Raw genomic sequence first — 25,099 nt, forward strand, 5'->3', positions numbered from 1 at the left:
GAGTTCTCAGGGTTTTATTCTCTTTCCTATAAACTGCAGTATAATGCAAAGAGGCCATCTGAAATGAAGGGGAAAAAAATCATTGTTTTGGGAGCAGAGAGAAAACTAGTCATAAACTTCTCTGATGGTATTTTTAATTTTTCACTAATACAGTCTTTGATGCTAAGAAAAATGGAACAGTGGATTTAAAGCATAAAACGGTCCATTAGATGGGTCTTGAACTTGTTTTTAAAGCTCCAGATAATACAGCTTTGCTGTTTTGTCTTTCCAAAATGTCAACATGTGGCTAGGATTAATGGTTCTCTAAATCAATAGAATATCATGTTTATAAATGGTTTACGGTTCCACTGGATATAAAATGTTATGAGCTCATGTATTATCATCACTGCTGGGCCTGTACTGAAATCTACTGACATTTCGACGGGCACCCAGATCAGACAGGGAAGGGGCACAGAGGGGAGGTCTCGGAGGCCTGGCTGACACAGCGCCCAAGCTCAAGTTATCAGGGTTCAGGCGAGGGAAGCAGAAGGGAGCCGGGCCCTTCGCCCCCTGCCTGACCACGGAAGAGTGACACTCGAGCAGGGGTCCCACCCAAAGTTAGGGGGTCCACAGTGGTCCCTTCCAAAGCCATGGAGAGATGGGAGGACTCCAGGCAAGCTGCGGCGTTATGAGGAGAAATGTCGTAACAAACAGGATACACTTATAAATCCGCTTTAATCCTGTCCTTCTAACACAAACACTGTCACTACTGGCAAATGCCCTTCCCTATGGCTACATGTTTGCACATTATGACTTCAGCCATGTAATCACAATTCTACGTTATTTTCACCGAATGCTATCTTTTTGCCAAAAAAAACAAAAAAAAACTATCTTTGAGAACGACTGAGTGACATTCAATGGTGTTCACTTGATAAAATACACATTTTTGTATATTTGGGTTCTTGCCACTTTTTCAAGCAGATGAGATTTTGCAAAGGAGCCTAGAAGCCAAGGTCATGTCACTTAACAACAGTTGCAGGTGAGATGAATGGGTTACTCTGACCTTGTGAAAAGTTGCACAGAGCTTCCAAGCACCTGGTGCAAATGTACTAAGATGACCCCTAAACGCTCTGTATCTTTGCTTAACTATTTATGCCAGGAAGCACATGTATGCAGTCCATCGATAAGCAAAAAGGTTACTCACACGTCACATTTCGGATTTCAACAGTCTATGCTTTCACACCAACTGTGTACACCAATAAAGCACCAGAGGTTTGCAATGAATGCTAAGTAAATTATTGTCAGAAGAAAGTGAACTTTTTGGAGATAGTTCATAATGACTGAGAGCTCAAACATATTCTCGCCAATTGCTTAACGTTGAGCCATAAAATGACATCATGAGCATCATCCAAATGATCATTCCGCGGGTAGGATGGCACCAAGTCTGCTGTCACTAAGGGAGCTCTTCAGACAGGAAAGACCGAGCCACTAAATCCTTCCCTCTCTTTGTTTCTAGTGTGGAGCTAGATTTCAAGCAGCAGGAAGACAAACTCCAGCCAGTTCTGCGGAAACTTCATCCGTTCGAGGAAACTCAGGTCGCACCTTCGCCTTACACTCAGGAGACGTACTCCTCAACTCCCAAGCAAAAATCCAAAACTGAATCTAAAAAGCACGGACGGTGGAAACTCTGGTTCCTTTAACACTCACGGTGTTTGGAGTCTGAAGGCCGTCTTGAAAACCCACTGGAGTTCAAAGTAAACCCTTTTCCAAAACAAATAGGATGGAGTGAAGGGCGGCTGAGCTGGGCACCACCCAGTTCTCCCCCTGCTTACCAAAAAGGCCTTTGTGACAGATCAGCTCACAGAGGCAAGGGAGTGCAGGTCATACCTTGCCGGCTGTCTCTGCAGTTCGGGGATGTGGGATGTAAAATCGGAAACGAAACCTAACACAGTCAAAGGTGACACCTAAAATTTCTATGCCCCCACCCCCAGACCGGCAAGGATTAGGTTATCAACCTGCAGAACGGCAGGCTGTCACTCTGTAACACAGCGAAAACTCATAATTATTTTCAAGCCTTTATTTTTTTTAAATACTGAGAAGAAAAAGTAGCCCTTACGTTTGCAAAGGACTTCATTTTTACGTTTAATTTTGCAAATAAGCGGGGGGTGGGAGGGTGGGGAGGGGGTGTGCGAGTGCAATTTTCAGCACATCAAATTCCAGAGAAAGCACAATTTTTTTCAAGTGGTCAGAGACCGTGAATAATCTCTAAAATGTGACTATATGTATATTTGCCTTCATGTGCTATAGCGCTAAGCCAAGTGACATCTCAGTGTCACAGTGACACCTCAAATTCAGCATCTCCTTCATCTCCAGACCGGCAACATGCTTTCTGCTCCTTCTCCAAATGGCCAGCAGCAGCCAGGAGTCCCCCAAAGTCAGGACATGCTTTTAATCACTGCAAGTTGACAGGGTCAGCGCTATCAGACACTAAGCTTTCATAGATCTCATTTTTTAATCTTTTGGTACCCAAAGGCCAAATGATAAATCCTGGCAAGAATTTGAAAACACACATAGAAATACACAATGGATTATACAGTCACCGATAAATCACAGGCATTCTCTGCCACCGGAAAGTGTTTCTGTGGATCAGTCTTTGAGACACTGTTCATCACGAAAGCCTAGCCAGATGTTTGATACCATTCGCTATGCTTCGTAACAGCTGGGGAAGATCTGACCATCTCAAAGCGAAACCGTGTGCTTAGTTTAGCTGCTACCCACAAACCACCTTAATGTCACCAACATTTAACCTGTTAGTGAGCTGTACTAAATGATATTACCTAGGGGAAAGCTGTGAATCAAATGTTTTTAGGTCTTTTTTAAATGAATCGTGACACTTCGAGTTCTCTTTTGATTACACATTGCAATATAAATCTCAGTTCCTTTATTTTTTCACTCATTCCTTTGCACCTTTGCAGGTACCTTTTTATAGAAATAAAAAGCCCTACTCTATTAATGACTCTGTCTATCAAGTTTTGGCTTTTCACAATAGGAAGTAAGCTTCTTCTTTTGCCTTTTTTTTTTTTTTTTTTTTTTTTTTTGGTTTTGGGGGGTACAACTTCAATTTTGAGTTGTTTGTGAACGTACAGGGAAACCGAGTCTCCTAGTCTCTGTCCAACCATTTCTTATCTAATCTCATGCTCACACACACACCTTATTGATCAGATGCCAATAGAGTGGTCAACCTTGGTAAAAGGATCCACCTGCATTTCTCAGATTGGAGCTATTTCTTGCCATGCATTTTCCTTCTGACTCAATAGCAAATCTATTTTTTGTTCTAAGTGTTCTGGTTCTACAAGGACCTTAGTGGGCTTGAAAAAAAAAAGAATGACAGGAGTATCTCATGTAAGCTTTCTTTGGGGGTTACTCCAGCTATCTCGCAGATGTCCGCTTTAATTAAAACAAAAAAACATGCATCTTTTGTGGAATCGATATACGAGGATATGAATCCTTGAATATCTCTTAACAGAATTGAGAAATATTTTTGTGCAAGGAGGAGACTGAGTTAAGTTGATCAAATACCATGAAGGAAGTGCAATTGTTTCGTGTAGAGATAAAATTTGAAAAAAAAAAATGTGTTTCATGTATTTTATACTGTTTTTAACTAAAGTTATAAAAACATGTTTGCAACAAGTTATCTCTCCTTGTGTTTTCAGAATCCCGAGTGTCTCAGTGAATTGAAATAAGGGTGTTAGCAGCTTTCTGCTTAGTGCCATAATTCTGTCTAAACAAGAGGACATCCTCGTAAACAAAGTAATATCACTGTCTGAAGCAGTCTAGACCAAAAAAAAAAAAGAAAAAAAAAAAACATTTTCAGAATCTAAAAGGAAACCGAAGATAAATGAATTCCTATCTAAAAATGAAACTATCTTCAGAATAGGAAAAAAATACTTTCAATCTCATTTCATGACTGCAACCTGTCACTCACAGGTGATGACTCTTCTCTTAGAAAGATTTAAGTAAAATCTTTGATACAAAACCAAGGTAAAAAGTACCGTGTTCCCTCATATGTAGATGTACACATGGCATTACGTATAGAGATTAAATTATACTTGTCACTAAGTTCTTTATTAATTTTTAAATAAAACAAAATCAAAGGTCATGTTTTGTGCGGCTATTAAACTTATTTCATAGTCTCAATAGTTTGGGGAAAGAGAAGCCACTCATCTAAGGAAATAATAATGAAGGAAGGGTATTCAGGCTGAAGAGAACGTCGCAGAGTCTTCAAAAGAGAAGATTCATAGGGTGTGGGCACTGCCTACAGCCTGGCCTGGCTGGGGCGGGGGCAGGGCTGGAATCCAGCTCAGACTCTGCTGACCAGGTCACACCCGCTGGCACAGGCCTCGGCTGCCAGGAGGACGTGATGGCTTTTAAGATCAACGGGCACCATACACAATAGGTCTAATTTTTGAAGAACCTCAGGGACAAGGACCTCACTGATATTTCCAGGGCAAATCTTACCATCCCCCCCTCCTCCCCCACCAAGGCAGATTCTAGATCATCCATCCAGCAAGTCCCCAGCCCCAGAAACTGGCCACCTCATTCCTTTCTTCCTCCCTCCCCGGGATGGGAGACCAGTGCGTCCACTGGGCTGAGCACCCTGCCTCTCCCATGAAGACCAGCCCCAGCCAACCTCCTCTCCCAAGGGAAAAGGCCCCCCTGGCAACCTAGGAGAGGAGAACCACCACCCGCTCTCACGGGCTCTGCAATAACAAAGTCCGCTTGCAAGGATGGGGCTGAGACAGAAGGCCCCCACTGCCCTCACAAGTCCCTCTGGGCAAAGAAGGGGTCAGGAGTCAGGATGGAGTCAGGATGCGGAGGAAGACTCCATGCCTGGAGCGCCCGGGGAAATTCCAATCACACTCGACAAGTCATCTGTGAGCCACACACTGCTCAGACATGTGCTCACCCTGTGCTGCCTCACAGGTCCTCTCTTGTAGATAACCAGATCAAGGCATTCTGCACACAGGTGCCCACCTGTCACGCGGCAAGTGTGTGTCTAGCCTCCAAGGAGCAGTCCCAGGCCTCTGCATCTGGCCCTTCAGTCTCAGACGATCCCCCAAGCGGAGTATGATCAGGGAAATCAAGACGTGGGAAAACCTTGCTCTCTTGGAAAGGGCACAAGAAGTTGGCAGAAGTTTCCTCCATTCCACGAGGTTGCCGAGATGTCCATTGCCATGGAGACCTGAGGTGTGGCAGTCACAAGCGTCGTTGTTCATGGACCCACACCAGGCTGACTCCAATCTCAGATGGTAACAGTGAGCATGCCTCGCAAAGCCATTCTCCTTGGGGTACCACCATGGGCAAGGCGGATCTGAGATACACCACGCTCAGTTCCAACAAAGAAGACGCACCATGCAATTCAAGTGGTTCCTTTGTGCTTCTCATTGAAGACAGCGAGAACAAATAATAAGAGACAGGCCATGAACCTCTCCATTCCATGCTGTCTGTGAGGACACAACGTGTTTACAAATCCCACCACAGCTGGAATGGTTCTTCGGGAGCATTTTTATCAGTGAGTAAAATTTGACATGATTACTTGTCACCTAAAGGTCACAGAAGCTGCCTTCCACACTGACATGTCTCCTTTAATCTAGAAAATCTCTATCATTGGCACACTTGGCATGGGATAAGCGTGCAACCCATTTATTGGGCGGAAGAGAAGAGCTACCCGATTCAGAAACTGGCGGTAACTCCTGGTGCTATTGTGTGCAGCGTACGTTCGACAGGTGAGAAGCTCAGGTGCAAGCAGTGCCCTGCCTTTTAAGTAACTCAATAATTAACTTAAGATACAGTTTGGGATGAATATGCAAGAATCGCACAGCATATTTTACCCAGGGAATGACGTGGTCTTTATTTCCTCGGCAACAAATCCACAGTCAGAAACCAAGCTTGAAAAAATGAGGGCCACAGAAATATGAGAAAGGCAGGGAAACACTCCTGTACAAATACCAAATGGGAATGAATTGATAAAGTCATCACAACTCACATGTGTACCCACGTCAGGATGACTTTCTGCGAGTCAGATGTCTTCCGAGTAGATTTATTAACAAACACACACGTTAGAGACACTTTTTGTAATACTCATATAGAAAAAGCAGATACTGTCCACTTGAAACTTTTGTAACATATTGTTTTCTTCTGCGAAGCAAGGTTAAGGTCAGTGCTTTGTTAAAGGCACAATCATACGTAAAGTCCATTAGAACAGGTATTGCAAAACGAACGCGCGTGCGTGGGGACAGAACGTCTTTGTGAAAAGTCTTGGTGATGATCTCGGTAAAGGGGCTGCATGCATGGGGAGACCACGCCTCTTACAGCATTTTTTAAATGCAGAAGCGTGTCAGGTCCTTGTAAATCATGCAGATGCAAAGAAAGCAGTGGGTTTTCACTAACAGCATCTTCCCTATCATTGGTGCTACCGTCACAGGAAACACCGCACCCATCAACCACCCCTACAGCTGGCTCTTAGAGTGGAAACAAAAGAGCGTCCATCACTCGAGTCTAGGGAATGAGGAGGTTTGGTGGTCACAAGAGCAAGTGGTGAACGCAGGCAGAATTTTTCCCGTTGCTAAGTCTACTTCCGTCAGCTTTCCAGGGGAATCTTTCTTTTGAAGAGGCCCACATTCTCATGCTAGTGAATTACTAATTTTCAGTCTTCTGGTGTGTATACAGGCCACAGAAAAAATCTTGAAAAGTCCTCACTCAATTACATTTTTAAAGGACCCATTAACGGAATGTAAACCTGATCATCTAAAAGCAGCGGCGGTGGCTAACGTCCCAGGAGAAGGAACAGTCATGTGTATTCTCCTCTCTGCTCTCAACCCAGCTTATTTACAGCACTTATCCCAACAAAGACACGGGCTGTGTTTGTCCTGGGGTCCCGCGTGCGGGTCAGGGTACCCATGTCACCCACCAGATAAGTGGTCGGGTCACCTGCCCACCACACAGGAGCACCTGAGCCCCCAGGGCCCCTGCTCGGAACCGAATACAGTGACGCTATCAGCCTAGAAACCTCTTCAAAGAGGAAGAGAGAAATCAAATCTGAAATCAGACAATGTAAAACTCAGCATTTCAACCCACTATTCTACAGCATCAGACAATCCTGGAATAAAGATAAAATGGCATCTTAATTCTGTGGTCAGATACTGCAAGTTGTCCATGTTAGGGTCCGTGGTCAACAACCAAGCCATCCACAAGCCTAAACTTGCCAAATGGAGTTCCCCTTGTCAAAAAGGCTTCCACTTAGTAGGATCATGGCGTATTTTTATCCTCTGCCTGAGATGCGTTCCAACAGCCCATTTCAAATACGAAGCTGAAAGGTATGAAATGAACTAAAACAAGTGATACATAACCAACTGCATGGTGTTTATAAGATACCAGATACAGATAAAAGAAAAGGCTTACACTGTACATCACAGCTTAGCCAATAACGTGTGAAGTCCCCCAGTTCTCAGCCCCATATATGAATGGATGGGGAAACTGCCAGGCCACAACAGCATCCCCAGCTGATGATAATTCTGATTGAAACAGAGGTCAGACGTCTACTCCTACTGTTGACAGTATCATGAAATAAATCATTAAGTGAAGCATAGGTTTTTAAAACTTTTTAAATCACTTGAATTTTTTAGGTCCATCTTCAGCAATCATGCAGAATAGGTGAGCTGATTCACGGTTATACCACTTCCATTCCAATGATGCAAAAAAGCAGAGCAGACACGTAAGTCCTGGAATCTCTGTGTCACACTGGGGATGTCAAGCCGACCCCAGGCATGCCACTCATTTCCCACTCTAGAGGGGCCCCTGATGAAGTCTTTTTGGTCCATCTTGTCAGGGATATTTTCCCCCCAGCCCCAGATCCTCCTCTTTCTAAATTCCCAGAGCAACAACAGTGACATTAAGAAGCCGCTGCACAAATCTGCACGGGAGCCGATGGGCAGAGCAAGGTCCAGTGCCGAGCAGGCAGCCTTTCAGTCTCACCGCTCTGCGGCCGTCACCAAGCGGACTCATGGCCCTGACTCCCAAAAGAGCTTCCTGAGCATCTCCAGTCGGAAATGGTGAATGTCCTTTCTGCAAACATCGTGACGTTGCCACCACTCATCAAATAACTATAGGATATTCAGATTTTGGTGGGTTTTTGTTTTTTTTTTTTTTTTTGAGAGTCCTTCCCTGACAGCTTAATTCATTTTGCTAACTGCTACTGCTAAGTCACTTCAGTCATGTCCGACTCTGTGCGACCCTATCCCTGGGATTCTCCAGGCAAGAACACTGGAGTGGGTTGCCATTTCCTTCTCCAATGCATAAAAGTGAAAAGTGAAAGTGAAGTCGCTCAGTCATGTCTGACTCTTCGCGACCCCATGGACTGCAGCCTACCAGGCTCCTCCGTCCATGGGATTTTCCAGGCAAGAGTACTGGGGTGGGGTGCCATTGCCTTTCTGGGCTCCTCATACACACATTAGAGATGTGGGAATTGGGAAGAGTCAGGTTAGGACCTAAGTCCTGTTCCTGCTTCTGGAGACTTCTGCTGGAGACAGGCTGGGTGGGGATGATGAGCCTCTGTGTGGGAAATGTGCTCTGCTCCATCCCCACCATCCCGCCAACCCGTGCCATAGGAGCAAGGCTGCAGCTAGATCAGACAGAGCCTGGGTCCTCGCTTCCTGGCCTCCCTGGTTGACACTGCAAGGGCTCTTCCCAGGAACCCCCAAGGATTCCGTAGACCACAGGCAACCCTCCAAGCCTTTCAGGAAAGCAGCTGCTGATCCATGGTCTGGCCCCTTCTACCTCCAGGACATCCTGGCATTTGGTCCACGGACACGACAGAAGGCAGCAAACAGCAAAGCGTTTACTTCCGTGGGCAGCTCCCTGCCGAATAAGGATGTGGATCCAGGAGGAACACAGAGTCCTCCTGGGGACCTTCTGGTCCACCACTGAGACGAGGATCACAGGTCTCAGTCTTCCAGAAGAGACCAAAGAAAGCTAGCTGTGGCGCCAAACCGGGCTCCCCACGAGCCCTGCTGTGCCAGCTGTGGGTCTGGGGCCATTTCCCACCTCCCCGCAGGACATTTCTGCAGGGGTCTCTGCACAAAGAATGGGAGGGTTAAGCCAGGCTCTTCTGTGCATTAACCAGTGCCCAGCACACACAGATGCGAAGACCTGACTCATTTGAAAAGACCCTGATGCTGGGAAAGATTGAAGGTGGGAGGAGAAGGGGCCGACAGAGGAGATGGTTGGATGGCATCACCGACTCAATGGACATGAGTTTGAGTAAACTCCAGGAGGTGGTGATAGACACAGAGGCCTGGCGTGCTGCAGTCCATGGGGTCGCGAAGAGTCGGACCCGACTGAGTGACTGAACTGGACTGAGCTGAGCACCACAGAAGTGCTCGAGGAGGGGCAGCTATTACATCATCACTGTTATCACCATGCCTGAGACATGGGACATTTCCCAAAGGCCCCCTGGACCACATGGTCTGAGAAAAGTCACCATGCTCTGCCCGCAAGGTCCAGTCTAGATGCTCAGCTTGAGCTGTGAGCGCGTCCTACCGTCTCACCACCTCCCAAGGTCCCACCAGACTGCTCTGAGTGTCCTCCCCGCCCTCCTCTCTCCCCAGTGTAACTGCTGGCCAGTGGGCTTTGATCCGAGGGGACAGGCTGCCAACCAGAGACGGGACCGTCTCACCCGCTCACTGGCCACCACGCCAGCCACCTCCCCTGTCTGCCCACCAAGACTGCCCATCACTCACTGGGACTCCACGACCGGTGTCCAGAGTGTCCTTCCCACAGAGGTCTCAGCACAGTGACACCAAACTCAGGTCAGCTTCTAGCCACACACCCTTCATTCTACTGAAAGCCCTCTGGAGTTCCACTATGATGGAGTATCCCAGGGGCAGCCAGGGCACAGCCACAAGGAGACAGGAGCACCGGGGCCCTGGGTGCCTCTGCAGCCACCCCACGTCTTCCTCCGCGGGGCCCCCTCTCCACTGACCTATACGAAAGCACTTCCAGTTTACAGAGAAGAAGAGTAACAGTGAGGAGCATGAAGAAGCCTGGGAGAGTCCATGGTAAATAACATCAATTTACAAGGAAAAATCCTTAATTTAAACATGTTAAAGCATAAACCGAAAAGGAGACGTACCTCAGAAAGGAAAACCTGCATACAACATGTGCTAAAACTCAGAAACATAAACTAGACAAGTTTACCACATGGGAACATGCAAAGGCAACGATTACTCTCTGTGACGCATCCAAAACCGCACGCCACACCCTTCACTGTGATGCGGCCCCAGAAACCAACACAAGCCCAGTGCCCATTCCTGCTTTATGTCTGACGGAAACCGACGGGCCAGCATACTTGATCCACGCCCCGGCTACGCAGACAGAACCCAGCTCCCCCAGGGGAGACCAGTGTGCCTAGTCTGACTGCCAGTGAAAACTCTAACTGGATTTTTCCTGTTCCTTGATTAGGAAAGTGACTTTTTTGAAATAGGATCCACCAAACTTAGTTAAATGGTAATACATACCAGAAATGAAAGGAATTAAATGAGACCTACAAACACATCTTTTCCCCTTGAAACCAAATTTAACAATCATGATGGTGGTAAACTCTGGGAAAAAGCGCCATAATATGAAACTTGAAAGACTGCCAACATTACTGGTAAAAACCTTGAGAAAAAGAATAGATCCCACGCTTTGTATCCGTATAAGAGGAACATCTACAATACATTAGAGAAGACATAAAATAGCTAACTTGGAGTGCCTCAATTACTTTTTAAGGCCCTTCATAAAATTTTATCAATGGGATCTTAAGTGTAAATACGTAGAAAGCAACTGCCTGGCGTATGGGAACTTAGAAGAAAACAAACACCCTTTGCTAGAAGGTAGCGACGACAAAACTGGGACCAAATCCTCTGTCTACAAAACGTGGCCGTGCTTGCTCTTCACCTTCAACACTTGCTTCTAGAATCATGGAAAATGAGCCCACTTAACCTACTAGGCTGTAAATAAATGCATCGCAACTGGTTGCTATATTGTAGTAAGAGATGGTTTCAAAAGGCAGGTGCAAGAGGACCATGTGGATTTTCAAGCTTGAAAGTGAACAAATTTCCCGGGAAAGATGCCGTCAGGAGCACAACGAGACCCCGACGCGTGTGTCACCGAGCACTTACGATGAGTTCAGAGTCCCGCCCCATGGAAATGACGGTTCGGTTCACTGTCCGGAGAAGCTTCTCCATGATGATCTGGACGTGCCTCTGCGTTGGCCCCTGCAGGAGACACACGCGTGTAAACCAACAGCTAAGACAGTCATTAACATGCCAGCCCTGCGGCTGTCACGGAATCCATTTACCCTGTAAAGAGTAACTCAATTATAACCCTTAACGAGATGAAAAATGGCCCTTGTCACAGGCAAAAGCCTTCACAAAGAAAACTCAAGGCATTTTATTAATTATAGCCCATTAATGGTAATGTTATATAATCACAGTAATTTAATTGAAGCAAACCTTAAAAATAAAAGCAAATCTGTTTAAACAATATCATGTTTATGATCCCTGATTAGCTCACCAATTAGCTTTCAAAAGACACTTGCCCACTTGTACACAGAGGGCCGGCGGCTAACAACCACATTGCCCGCGCCGCATGTCAGACCCCAGTAACATGGGTCTGCCTGCATAGAATCGAGTGTTTACATATCACCTTATACAACACCTAGAATTTAGCATGCCGGAGCACCTCCGATCTGTAAAAGTGAGCTCCTTCGTCTCGTCTGTGATGGGGCTGTTGATTCTTCTTCATGAATTCTGAACGTGTTTAGACTGGTTTTCTAGGCGCTCCGCACAGGCCAGGCAGGCACTGCCTCCTCCACAAGGCTTGGCCTTACAACTTTTCACTTCCAATCTTTTTCTTTCCACTCTTTTCTGTTTTTAATTAGAGGCTAATTGCTTTACAATCTTGTGTTGGGTTTCGCCACACAACGTGAATCAGGCATGTATACACACGTCCCCCCTTGTGAACCTCCCTCCCACCCCCCTGGTTGTCACAGAGCCCCGGTGTGGGTTCCCTGGGTCATATAGCAAACTCCCCCTGGCCGTCTACTTTCCACACATCTACTACGTGCTAATGTATGTGTTTCCACGCTACTCTCTCCATTTGTCCCACTCCCACCCTCCCCCGCTGTGTCCACAAATCTGCACCCTATATCTGTGTCTCTGTTCTTGCCCTGCAAGTAGTTTCATCGGCACCATTCTTTCTGGATTCCATTCTTAATGCATTAAGATACGATATTTGTTTTTCCCATTCCCAACTAACTTCAGTCTGTGTAACAGGTTCCAAGTTCATCCACCTCACTAGAACGGACTCAAATGTGTTCCTCTCTATGGCTGAACAACATTCCATTGTACATATATATATATACCACAGCTTCTTTATCCATTCACCTGTCAATGGACATCTAGGTTATTTCCGTGTTCAAGCTATTGTAAATAGTGCTGCAATGAACTTTGGGGTACGTGTGTCTTTTTAAATCATGGTTTCCTCAGAGTGTACGCCCAGGAGCGGGGCTGTCGGGTCATGTGGTGGTTTTTTTCTTCTTAGTTTTTAAAGGACTCTCCACCCTGTTCTCCATAGTGGCTGTATCAATTTATATTCCCACCAACCGCGTAAGAGGGCTCCCTTTGCTCCACATCCTCCCCAGCATTTGCTGCTTGTAGATTTCTTGACGATGGCCATTCTGATGATTGAAGTGAAGCAATAACTTCATTGTAGTTTTGATTTGCATTTCTCTAATAACGAGCGATGTTGAGCATTTTTCAAAAGGCCTGGACTGGGATGATTGAAGGCTGGCCTTTGAGTTGAGGCTTGCAAGACCTTTCAAAGGCAAAGCCTGGGAAGAGTGGACATAGCCACAGTTGCAGTGAACTAATTTACTGTAATTCTCTTTTCAAGCACACCACCAAGACTCTGAGAAGATAAGCAGGTGCAGCAAAGAAGTGGGCAGGACAGGCGTTTGTGTGTGTGTGTGTGTGTGTGTGTGCACGCATGCGCACGCCCACATGTGTTTGGACTGGGGAGCTGTCTGGAGGCCAAATGGGGGAGAGCTAAGAACAAGCCCTACTACCTTAAAAACCTTGATTCATCTGGCCACTGCTAGAGGCAGAGACAGACGCAGCCCTGTACACCCGTCCAGACACACCTAGAGAACCAGTGACTTTACATGTGCGCGCACACGTGCACAAATGCTTGTGGTAGGCACAGTGGGGTCGGGAGGCAGAGAGTCAGATGTTTCCACATGTGCTTGCACCAGCTTTTTATCAGACAAGAAGGTCAGAGGAGTAAGCATACAATTGAGAAATGCAAAAGAAAATACCATTTAAAAAAAGAAACAGCAAAGGAAGGACAGGAAAAAGCTGCCGGTACAGAAAGGAGCCTGCGAGACGGGGCAGAGACCTGCTCTCAGAATCCTCAGAAGCACCACTGACTTAAGCAACAACAATTATGCTCATGTATAAAATAAACTAAGTATTATTTATTAAAAATAATGATTGAAAGAAAGTAGGCAATTAGCCTCCCTCTGTTTATTTCTAATTTTTAACATTAAAGCCTCTGACCTTAAATAACAAATCTCAGTCTTGGAAGTCACTGAGCTGAGAAGTCACAGGAAACAAAACAGTATCTTTAATGTAGAAAGACACACATGATAATACAATCATCATGCTTTGCTTGCTCAGTCGCTCAGTCGTGTCTGACTCTGTGTGACCCCATGGACTGTACCCCGCCAGGCTCCTCTGTCCATAGCATTTCCCAGGCAAGAACACTGGAGTGGGTTGCTATTTCCTCCTCCAGGTGATCCTCCCTACCCAGGGATCGAACCCATGTTCCTGCACCTCCTGCACTGGCAGGAGGATTCTTTACCACTAGGGAAGCTCCATCAAGCTTTATACATAAATAAAAAATAATTTGAGGATGCAACTCTACAGAGAAAAAGAGAAAGGTGTTAGTCGCTCAGTCGTGTCTGACTCTTGGTGGCCCCATGGACTGTAGCCCGCCACGCTTGCTCCTCTGTCCATGGGATTCTCCAGGCAAGAATACTGGAGTGGGTTGCCAGGCCCTTCTCCAGGAGATCTTCCTGACCCAAGGATTGAACCAGGGTCTCCTGTATTGCAGGCAGATACTTACCATTAGGGCCACCATGGAAGGCCCAAAGAGAAAGAAAGGGTAACCCTTAAAATTCAGGCCGTTCAATGAATCAAACGTGACTCGGTCCGCCGAGGCCGGGTCTCAGGAGGATCACAGGCCCACGCATGCCGCGGGGTCCACGGAGGCAGCCCCACGGTTACTCACCACGTCCTTCCGGTACAGAACCTCAAGGATGTTGCTGAGCAGTTGGCAGCAGGCCTCCAGATCTTCCTGTCTCTCCAGATGGTACTTGAGCTGATCCGTCATCATGGGAAGCAGGATCTCTCTGCAGTCTGCAGGGGACACCGGGTTACAAGTCAGCAGGAGACCCACCAAGACGCAACTCTGTTTGCTAGAAGCTTGCTTTCCCAGCTCGCGACAGGGCACGTTGCACTTACACTCTCCACAGTGTGAAACTGACATCTGGAGGGGGTCAGGCCTGCTGACTGGGCGGAAATCACTTCTTATCAAATAATTCACACACACACATACTCACCTCTGCACATGTGTCTGTGTTGTCATCATATAAATATAAGATGACAATTAACATACACATGCATACAGATACGTATTCACATATATCCCATGGTGTGCACATCAATACAAACACAAACAAGCATGCAGCAATTTTAACTAATTTTCTGTGCCAATTATGAATTTACTGATTGGCCACTTTAGAAGAAATACTTGGTAAAACACAAATGATTTGAATTGCAACTATTCTTGTTGTTTCCTAGGAGGACCAGAGTATGGTTCCCTTCTGCTTGCATACACCTCCCAAACGTTCCTGAGCTTGGCCAGTTCACAACTCACTAACTTCCACATTTAATGTTTACGTGCTCGGGGACACCCTTCTGCTGGGCTCACACCTGCAGAGGACAGTCTGCAGGGGGCTGAGAGCTCAGGCTCTGGAGGGAGCTTGTGTGGGTTTAAATTCTGCTGTTTTCCGTGCAGGGTAATCTTGGGCTAAGCTGGTTACCTCTCCCAGTGTACGTTTCCTCATCTCTAACATGGACACACTGGCACTAGTTACTCACAGGTTTTAGGCACAATGTCCTCCTGCAAGGTTAGGTGTGAAGGCCTGAGCCTGGCACAGGTGAGATGCTCTGGACAGGTACTTGCTCTCATGATGTGACAGAGATACTGGTGAAAAGCAACCCCCGCCCCGGCCTCCTAGACCCCTGGGCGAATGAGGGAGGGAGCAGTGGGGAGCAGGTATTGACCTTGGAGGTGAAAGTTAGGAAGCCCTCCTTCAGGACGCAGTACATTCACCTGCTGGGAAGAAGCATTAGAATTTCCCGCGTGGGGTGGGCAATCTTAGGCACAAATTCAGGGAGACGGGAGTAGATGACATATTCACAGAGCCACAGGCAAAGTTCAGGAGGGTGGGGAGAGGAGAAGCAGAATAAAGGACAAGACAGGCAGTCAGGTTTCATTCTGAACATGATGGGTGAGATGGAAATGAATGAAGAATTGGGAGAAGCTGGTGGGGAAGGGATGTGATAATACAAAAGGCCAGAGAGAGCCTCTGCAATGGCAGCCAGGTAGGGCAGTGCAGATGGGAGGCACGGAACTGGCTAGTTAGGTGCTGCAACGGTCCATGCAAAAACTAGGAAAAGCATGACCTCCTGCTGATGACAGAGGACGAGATGGTTGGATGGCATCACCAACTCGATGGACATGAGTTTGAGCAAGCTCCAGGAGTTGGTGATGGACAGGGAAGCCTGGTGTGTTGCAGTCCATGGGGTCACAAAGAGTCAGACACGACTGAGCAACTGAACTGAACTGACCTCCTGCTACAGTGGTATGTTTGAAAGAAGAGGCCCTGAACAAAGCATACTGGAGGCAGGCTGAACACAGTGGCTGACGATAAACTGGAGAGGAGGCCAGGGGCTAAACGAGAGTTAAATAAGACACCCAGTCCAACGTGACCCCTTGATGAGTCCCAAGGCAGGATATGACACCATCCAAGGAGAGGAACCCGGGAACAGAAGGGCATCTAAGGGAAGAGAAAAGGACCAGGGTGTAGTTTTGGATGAGTTGCGTTTGAGTTGCCTGTTGGATATTCAAGTAGCTCCACCTAGTAGGCACATAGAGAGAGCCTTCTAGACCTTAGAGATCTCCAGTCTCACCGACCAAAGAAGCAACAGCTCTTAGACTGTAATGAATGCCAAGTGTGTGGGTAAGACCATTAAAGAGGAGTATGGAGAATGAGAAGAAAGTACTATGAGTGGCAGTCAGGAGGTTGGTAACAGAACAGGAGATGGAGCGAGCAGCAACGTGGGATGAGGCAGAGATGAGTAACGTCACCCAAATCGAGGGAGGGCAGGTGGCCGGTGTGTGGCAAGAACGGATCCAAAAGAACAGCCCTGGGATGTGGCGACTGAAAGCACCCAGAGTCCTGCTCAAGACGGCTTCCTGGAGTGGGATGAGAAGACAAAACTAGGAGTGCAGACACAGCTCCGGAAGCACAGCTCTGAAAGGAAGGGATTCTGGCGCCTAAGGATCAAAGATAGTTTGGGTTTTCATTTGTTTTTTAGATAGGACCATGGAAAGGATGCTCGGAGAAATCAAAGAAAAATAACGAACTAGACACAAGTAAGACTAGAGATGAAATGTTGATTGCTAATTGTCTCTTCCTGTTGGGGAATCCCATTGAACTCCAGCACATCCAGCCTCCAACGTGAGCGATCTGCTGACAACACCAGTTCTGATGGTGAAACAAGCTCAGCCACTGTCATTCCCTTAGGAATGCGGAGCACGAGAGAGAAGACAGCAGAGCTTGGAAACATTAAACATCTCCCGCCTGTTTTTAGAATTCTACATTTTAGGACTTCCAGTGTTAATGAGACATAAAGGCATGTTTTTGCATTAATGTTTTCTGAGTTTTTTTAAATATAAAAAAAAATGAGCCTGCAAACATTGGAAATGTTCCTGAAAGTATGTAGAGAGATTTTGCCAAGAAGTAGGGGCTTCCCTGGTGGCTCAGATGGTAAAGAATCTGCCTGCAATGCAGGAGACTTGGATTTGATCCCTGGGTAGGGAAGATGCCCTGGAGAAGGGAATGGCAACCCACTCCAGTATTCTTGCCTGGGAAATCCCATGGACAAAGGAGCCTGGCGTGCTACAGTCCAAGGGGTCGCAAAGAGTCAGACACAACTGAGTGACTAACACACACATGTGGTAAAGAAGACCTAGGGATGGAGGGAGGGAGGTAGGTCAGACAGGGAGATGCAGAAACAGCCCACATCCTTCTGCTCCTCCACTTTCTAGGGGGCTGCATGTAGGAAGCTCATGCTAAGGCTTTTTCAAGCTCCATTCTGATTTAATCCACAGAAAAGGAACTGATAACAACTCCATTTTTCCAGACGGAGTTTCCTCCAAAGAATATATGAATATATGCATTTGCTTGCTGATGTCACCATTACAGGACTCCATACTTGGTGTGCATGCTCAGTCGCTAAGCTGTGTCCAACTCTTGGGGCCCCCCGGACGGTAGCCCACCAGGCTCCTATGTTCACGGGATCTCCCAGGCAAGAATACTGGAGTGGGCTGCCATTTCTTCCTCCAGGGCATCTTCCCAGGACAGGGATCAAACCTGGCTCTCCTGCCCTGCCAGGTGGGTTCTTGACCACTGAGCCACCAGGGAACCCGACAAACACTTAGGCAGAGGTAAGTCAGAGATGCTAAAGGGCTGAGCATCTTCCGGGCAGAGGCCGGGCGGGCCTGGCCGACTATGGTGTCAGGAATCGCAGGCGGGCGGGGCGTGAGAGCACAGTGGAGGAGAAGGCGCTCTGGCATGGGGACCAGGAGAGTCCCTCCTTGTCGTGGCTCCTGGACGTCAGGGCCACCACACCATTCCTTCCCCTTCCCACCCAGCCCTTCCTACAACGTCAGTGGTGAACACCCGGCCCCACAGAGAGCATCTCCCCCAAATGCCACCATCCCTTGAACTCATGACAGAAGTGCCCCAAAGCTGAGACGGGCCTCCAGCGTAGGAGAGGGCACAGGCATCAGAGAGCTGCCCCAGGACAAAGCCAGTCCAAGGGACAGGCCACAAGATGACCTCACGGCAGTGAATCCGGCCTGAACATGCAGCTGCCCAAAATGCTGACCCACTGCATGCACGAACTCCTCAGGCATCCCAGATCCAACGTCTTACTACGAAAAAAGTTCACAAGTCACACCAGCCTGCAGTAGCTCTGCTGACCTAAACTGCAACACAACATCCAGTGTGGGGCTACACTCCAGCTCCCAGAACCCAAGGGGCAGGGCAGGGCCCCCGGCCAAGCCGTCTGAATCCAGCCCTGCCTGCGTTCGTCCTCAAGGTCCAAGTGGAACATCTCCAGCTGGAGTCCCCCTTCCCTCCCACCTGAAATACATCACCAGCATGATGACCACTCTTAATAGATGAGCCCTCGGCCACCCCGGCCACTTGGTCATCCCCAACAACACTGCCACCACCGTTCCGGAGGTAAGTCTAATTTCCAAGTAGGTGGAGAAGGAAGAGCCACGAGAAGCTGAGCAGGCAGAGACAGGTGCTGAATACACGACCACGGAAAGCATGACCTCGGAGGCTGAGCAAAGCCAAGCTTGGGAGGGACCCCACAGCAGCAGAAGGCCAGGTGGACTTGCCAGGCCAACGGGTCAGCAGGGCTGTGTCCACAAATGACCCTAGAAAATCAGGGGAACACAGCTCTGGATTCAGAGACGGCTGAAATGGCTCCTCAGGCTCCGGCAACCCAGAGGCCCTGGCGACAGTCCATGCCTAAGGCCCCGTGTATCTGTGACGCCGGACAGGCAGGGGTGGACTTCACCGTCCTCCAAATAATTGAGTGTGTTGGTGTCATCTGTCAGAATCACTCCAGGGTGAGGGAGGGGATGGCCGCCCTGTCCATCTTCTACTGGGAGAGATGCCGTCAACCACTCCTGGCTCCCGGCACAAACGCCCACTGGCCACCCAGCCCAGAGCTCTGTGATAGCTTTGCTTGTCTATTACCCAGCCTCTTTTGAGGAAAAAGGACCAAATTTTGGACACTTTGCTGCCATTTTGACATGTTTAAAGGCTTTCATTCAGGTTAGTTTCTGAGAACATAAAAATCCATTTGTTTATAACCCTTCATGGGTCCATAGTATCGAGGGATACTACGGAATACACATGGGATGTTTTCAAGATCCACTGGATAACTGTGGTCTTAACCTTATCACTGCCACCCACCTCTGGCTTGTCAAGATAAAGGGGGCCATGGGGGTAAGCCTACCTCACCGAGAGAATGGAACAAGACCACACGAGCAGGACTTTGGGAGGGTCCAACACTCCAGTCCAGAGGACCACTACCAACCCCTGACCACACGCCCATCACAGGACCAGATCACCGGGAGGGAGCAGCCGCATGCCTGGGGCTTCCATGCAGGCGCACGGACCACACCAGGCATCTCCTGCAGGCCTCCAAGGGCAGAGGGTCACAGGGCGGCAGTGCCTTCAGAAACACGGCCCAGGCCTCCCCAGGAAGAAGAGCAACATCCCAGGTCCTGCAGTGGCTGTGAGGACCACAGCTGGAAGCAGCCCAGGCTCAACTGATCCATCTTCCTGGTGACCTCTGACTGGCAGGCCCCAGCCCAGGCCCTCGACAGACCTGGGGACAAGTGGGTCTCCGGTGCCAGGTCTCAAGACTGCTGGGATGTAAGACTAGCTCTGTGACCTGCCTGTCCCTCCTGGAACAGTCTCTGTTAGAGGAGAGGTCTGGCTCTCATCCATGGGAGGAGGCCCTGCACACGCACTAAGACCTCACAGTGGACGTGTGTGTTTGTGTGCGTGCGGGTGGCTTCCTGCACGTGCGTGGGCATGTGTGAGCAGACATGCATGTGCCTGTGTGGAGACGCGCTCTCTTCCCAACAAGACAGCTGCACAGGACTTTGGTCCACAGTCCTTTTCATGGTTGAAGACAGTGTTTTGCTTGTTTTAGGTGGTGAGCATGGACTTGCAGCCAAGGGCCACCCTGTCCCAACCTCAGAGGACATCGGGGCAAAGCAATCATAGCCATCATCCCACTTGCCTCTCTGGGGACTCAGCTGCACTGGAGTGTCCAAGCCAATCCCAACAGCAGCGCTCAGGCTCACGCGCACATGCACGCACACACAGGAGGGTTGATCTGGGTCCCCTGTGACTACAGGTGCAGAGGAACACAGCAGAGGGTCTGCAGTGAGAAGCAGGTCTGCCTCCTGGTGCCGCCCCAGCCACCTAGCAGCCCTCCCCACCCAGAGCAAAATGAACCTCATTTGACAAAGGACACCCCAACTCTGCATTTATGCTCTTTTCAGCTTTCTCAAGAAGTGGTAGGATCAAGTTTGCAATAACACTAAAGATCCTGAAAATTTTTCTAAGTGAAAACAAAATATCAGGAAGGTACCTGAGGTACATAGAGGAAGGTACCCCCTCCCACACAACCACTCACGTATCCACCCACCCACCCACACACACCCACACACCTATCCACCCAGCCACTCACACCTTCAATGAGCTGTTTTAAAGCATCAGACATGTATCTGGCAGTTAAGGAAGAGGAATCTCCTGTCACATTCTGAGTGTCTCAAATCGGTGACCCCAGTATGTAGAATAGAATACCTATGTAGAATAGAACACATTTTTACAGCATGATCGGGGCCTATAGTCCCACTTGGTTCAGAATGGATGTCCTGGAAAGCTGACAATCTCCCCACTCAAAGGAAGAAAAGAAAAACAATCAACCAAACAAATACTGAAATCAAGAAAACACATTTTAAACCAACTACCCACAGATCATCACATGGAAAAAAGCTGTGACCAATATGTGACTGAAGCCTAGGAACGTGGGTCAGTCTATTTGATTTTGTTTGTTTGCTTTTTCACTAAAGTAGGGTCAAGTCCCCTATGATGAAAAGGACATCTTTTTTTGGTGTTAGTTCTAGGAGGTCTTGCAGGTCTTCATAGAATTGTTCAACTTCAGCTTCTTTGGCATGAGTGATTGGGGCATAGACTTGGATTACTGTCATACCAAATGGCTTGCCTTGGAAACGAACAGAGATCATTCTGTCATTTTTTAGATTGCACCCAATTACTGCATTTTGGGCTCTTTTGTTGACCATGATGGCTAATCCATTTCTTCTAAAGGATTCTTGCCCACAGTAGTAGATATAATGGTCATCTGAATTAAATTCGCCCATTCCAGTTCATTTTAGTTCATTGATTCCTAAAATGTCAATGTTCACTCTTGCTATTTCCTGTTGGACCACGTCCAATTTACTTTGATTCATGGACATAATATTACAGGTTCTATACAATATTGTTCTTTATAGCATCGGACTTTACTTCCATTACCAGTTTATTTATTTAACGTATAAACAGAGTACGTCATGCAAAATGCCATGCTGTATGAACCACAAGCTGGAATCAAGATTGCCAGGAGAAATATCAATAACTTCAGATATGCAGATGATACCAGCCCTATAGCAGAAAGCAAAGAGGAACTAAAGAGCCTCTTGATGAAGGTGAAAGAGAAGAGTGAAAAAGCTGGCTTAAAACTCAACATTCAAAAAACTAAGATCATGGCATCCAGTCCCATCAATTCATGGCAAATAAATGGGTAAACAATGGAAACAGTGACAGATTTTATTTTCTTGGGCTCCAAAATCACTGCAGATGGTGACTGCAAACATGAAATCAAAACACACTTGCTCCTTGGAAGAAAAGCTATAACCAACCTAGACAGCATATTAAAAATTAGAGACATTACTTTGCCAACAAAGGTCTGTTTAGTCAAAGCTATGGTTTTTCCAGTAGTCATGTATGGATGTGAGAGTTGAACCATAAAGAAAGCTGAGCGCTGAAGAATTGATGCTTTTGAACTGTGGTGTTGAAGAAGGCTCTTGAGAATCCGTTGGACTACAAGGAGATCAAACCAGTCAATCCTAAAGGAAATCAGTCCTGAATATTCTTTGGAAGGACTGATGCTGAAGCTCTAATACTTGGGCCACCTGATGCAAAAGAACTGACTCCTTAGAAAAGACTCTGATGCTGGAAAGCATTGAAGGCAGGACAAGAAGGAGGCGACACGGGATGAGATGGTTGCACAGCATCACCGACTCAATGGACACGAGTCTGAGCAGGCTCCGGGAGTTGGTGATGGACGGGGCAGCCTGGTGTTCTGCAGTCCACGGGGTCACAGAGAGTCGGACACGACTGAGCGGCTGAACTCAACGAGAGCTGGTTTACTTTACAACGATGTGTTAGTTTAGGTGTCCAGCAAAGTGATCCAGTATACATATATCTATAAACATCTTCAGATTCTCTTCCATTATAGGTTATTAGAAAATCTTGACTATAGTTCCTTGTGTTATACAGTAGGTTCTTGCTGTTTATCTATTTTATGTGTGAAAGTGTGCTTCTGTTAATCCCGAGACTCACGGACATAAAAAAACAAATTTATAGTTGACAAAGGGAAGGAAGAGGGGAGGGATAAATTGGGAGTTTGGGACTAACAGTCTAATCGATTTTGGAAAAGGCTTTTGGGCTGATTAAAGTTCTGTTTACCCATGCACATAAGAAAATGATAATATCTACCTGTCCCCCTCTTTGCCTTGAACCTTGGGCAAGTTACTTGAACTCTTGAAGGCTTAATTGTCCTTCTCTGCAAACGGGCATGCACTGTTAACCCTCAGACTTACTGTGAGAATCAAACGACGTAAAGTGTGTGTCTGGCAAGTAGTCAGCACTCAGTCAAGGGCAGCTGTCAGTAACAGTGACGGAAATAACATTATCCTGCAAAGTCAGCTTTTCCAACAAAGTAAACAGCAAAAACTCCTGCCTTAGGGTCTGTTAGTAAATAGGGTAGCCAGTGAGCCCTTAAAATACAGCTAGTTCCACTGACGAGTAGAATTTTCAACTTTAGTTAATTTCATGTAATTTTTTAATTTAACTCTTTAACTTAAATGTAAAAAATGGACACCTGATTCAGTTCTTGCAAACAACTATTTGGAACGACTGAACAGCATGTATAGATGAATCTCCTTTCCTGTGGTGAATTTTATTAAATGTGAAAAATACAAATCGAGAGTCTGTGATGAAAATTCAGCATTCAAACTGAGATATGATATACATGTAAAAACCACACTGGATTTTAGAAAGTTCCTATGAAAAAAACAAAAACAAAAAAAGACTGTGAAACATGCTATTTGTAATATTTAGATCAAGGTCATGTTGACATATTTCAGATGAAATATATTATTAAAATTAATTTCACCAACTGTCTTGTATTTTTTTTTTTTTTTTACTGTGGACTGTATAAAATTATAAATTGCGTATGTAGCTGGCATTCTATCTCTGTTGGACAGCGCAGTCTGGGAGTGTGCTAGGAAGCAGATGTTGGAGGCCTCCTGTGCGATTTCTCATTTTAATGAACTAGTGTTCATCTCTGGAAGGAGAGTCAAGGCCACAGCTTTCTCCTGGCGGATCATCTTCACACGGGCGTGACTGCAGGCCTCATCAATGCCTGTTAGTCTGCGTCAAGGCACAGAGCTGACCTACAAGCAAGCCAAACCCAGGCAGCCCAGTTGTCCTGGCTTTTCCCTGCCATGCACAGAGTGAATGCTGACAGCCCCGCCCAGATGCCAGGAAGGCGCAGGCAGCCCTGGGCCCAGACCCCTCGCAAATCAGCCATGGGGATCAGAGGCCCTGCAACACACCAGCCAGCCTTCCATACCCCCTTCCCCAGTGTGATCCACTCTGATTACAGACAGCAATAATGTGACATCTGCTCATTCTCAGCTGTGGAGGCTGAAGCCATGATGATTAATGCTCTGGTAATGGGCACAGAGCAAAAAATATTCATCTTTATAAAAGGTATTCAACAGGCATCATCAGCTTATAAATGTCCAAGGAGAATATCCGTCTATAACTCCATTACAGCTCTACATCAAAGTAGGATGCAAATACGAGAATGAATCTGTCTGTTTAAAACATTCATTTTATGAACACTGAATAATGTGCTTCTTAATTTTTAGTTTGGTCACATTAAACAAATGATCCATAAAGTGCGTTTAATAACCTTGAGCCTGTTACACAGAACTAAAATCCAGACGAATACTTTTAATGAGAATTAAACAGCAAGAGTCATATAAACGGGGGATGCTTTGCTATCCATCTTTTTCAGATAATCATCCGATTTTTCAACAATCTAAGAACTCTGTACCCACATGATTCAATTTGTTCAAATAACTCTCTCCCGCTATACAAATCTTCCAGTGCCAGAAATGCGGAACACATAGCCAGCAATGGAGAGGATCACAGGAGCAATCTATTCAAGTCCCAGTTGTACAGACGTGGGGACAGCAGCCAGCGTAGGGACCAGGCAGCAGCTGAACTAGAATGAGATGTCTGATCCTGAAGCCAGATGACTATGCGTGTACACATGTGTGTAAACATGTATGATGCAGGTAACTTTACATGTCTAATGCAGATTAAATTTTTCCAAGAGTCATTTTAATTCGCTTTAACTAAGTTGTGAGCATTTAGCAGTACCAGGAGGGTAAATTCACATCAAGTAACCCTAAGCGTATCAGTTTCCCCTTCTGAACTTTAGATCTTGGTCTGTGGAATGGAGTAAACACAACTGCCCTGCTCCGTGTTTCTATTCCTACCAACAGGCAGTCCCTTTGTAAGTATTCTGGTCAGAGGATTCTCAGCACCACTTGGCCAAGTGCTGAAATAATCGGAAATAAGATAATCTGCCTGTCAGCTCTGAGGTACCCAATGTCACAAAACTTTAACTGAGACAGTGACAGAGCAATTAAAATATCTTGAAAACTGGAAGGGAACAGGGCAAGATACAGACTGTAGAACAAGAGAAAAAGAAGTTGGTCA

The 25,099-nt window shown here is 46.8% G+C and overlaps 2 protein-coding genes across 3 annotated transcripts in view; one reads left to right on the top strand and one right to left on the bottom strand.

Moving 5' to 3' along the window:
• INSYN2A (inhibitory synaptic factor 2A) overlaps positions 1–2,023 on the top strand; it is a 61,032-nt gene extending 59,009 nt beyond the window's left edge. The window contains exon 4 of the mRNA XM_043475107.1: positions 1,496–2,023. Within this exon, the coding sequence (XP_043331042.1) occupies positions 1,496–1,679 (184 nt within the window). The 3' untranslated portion in view covers positions 1,680–2,023. The remainder of the gene's footprint in view (positions 1–1,495) is intronic.
• The window catches only part of DOCK1 (dedicator of cytokinesis 1), a 546,616-nt gene that overhangs the window by 324,853 nt on the left and 196,664 nt on the right, over positions 1–25,099 (bottom strand). For both annotated transcript variants that reach the window (XM_043475106.1, XM_043475105.1), the window contains exons 26-27: positions 14,368–14,495; positions 11,199–11,294 (exon numbers count right to left, since the gene is read on the bottom strand). In XM_043475106.1, the coding sequence (XP_043331041.1) occupies positions 11,199–11,294; positions 14,368–14,495 (224 nt within the window). The remainder of the gene's footprint in view (positions 1–11,198; positions 11,295–14,367; positions 14,496–25,099) is intronic.

The sequence above is a fragment of the Cervus canadensis genome, chromosome 8, assembly GCF_019320065.1.
Source record: "Cervus canadensis isolate Bull #8, Minnesota chromosome 8, ASM1932006v1, whole genome shotgun sequence".
NCBI classification, from domain to species: Eukaryota; Metazoa; Chordata; class Mammalia; order Artiodactyla; family Cervidae; genus Cervus; species Cervus canadensis.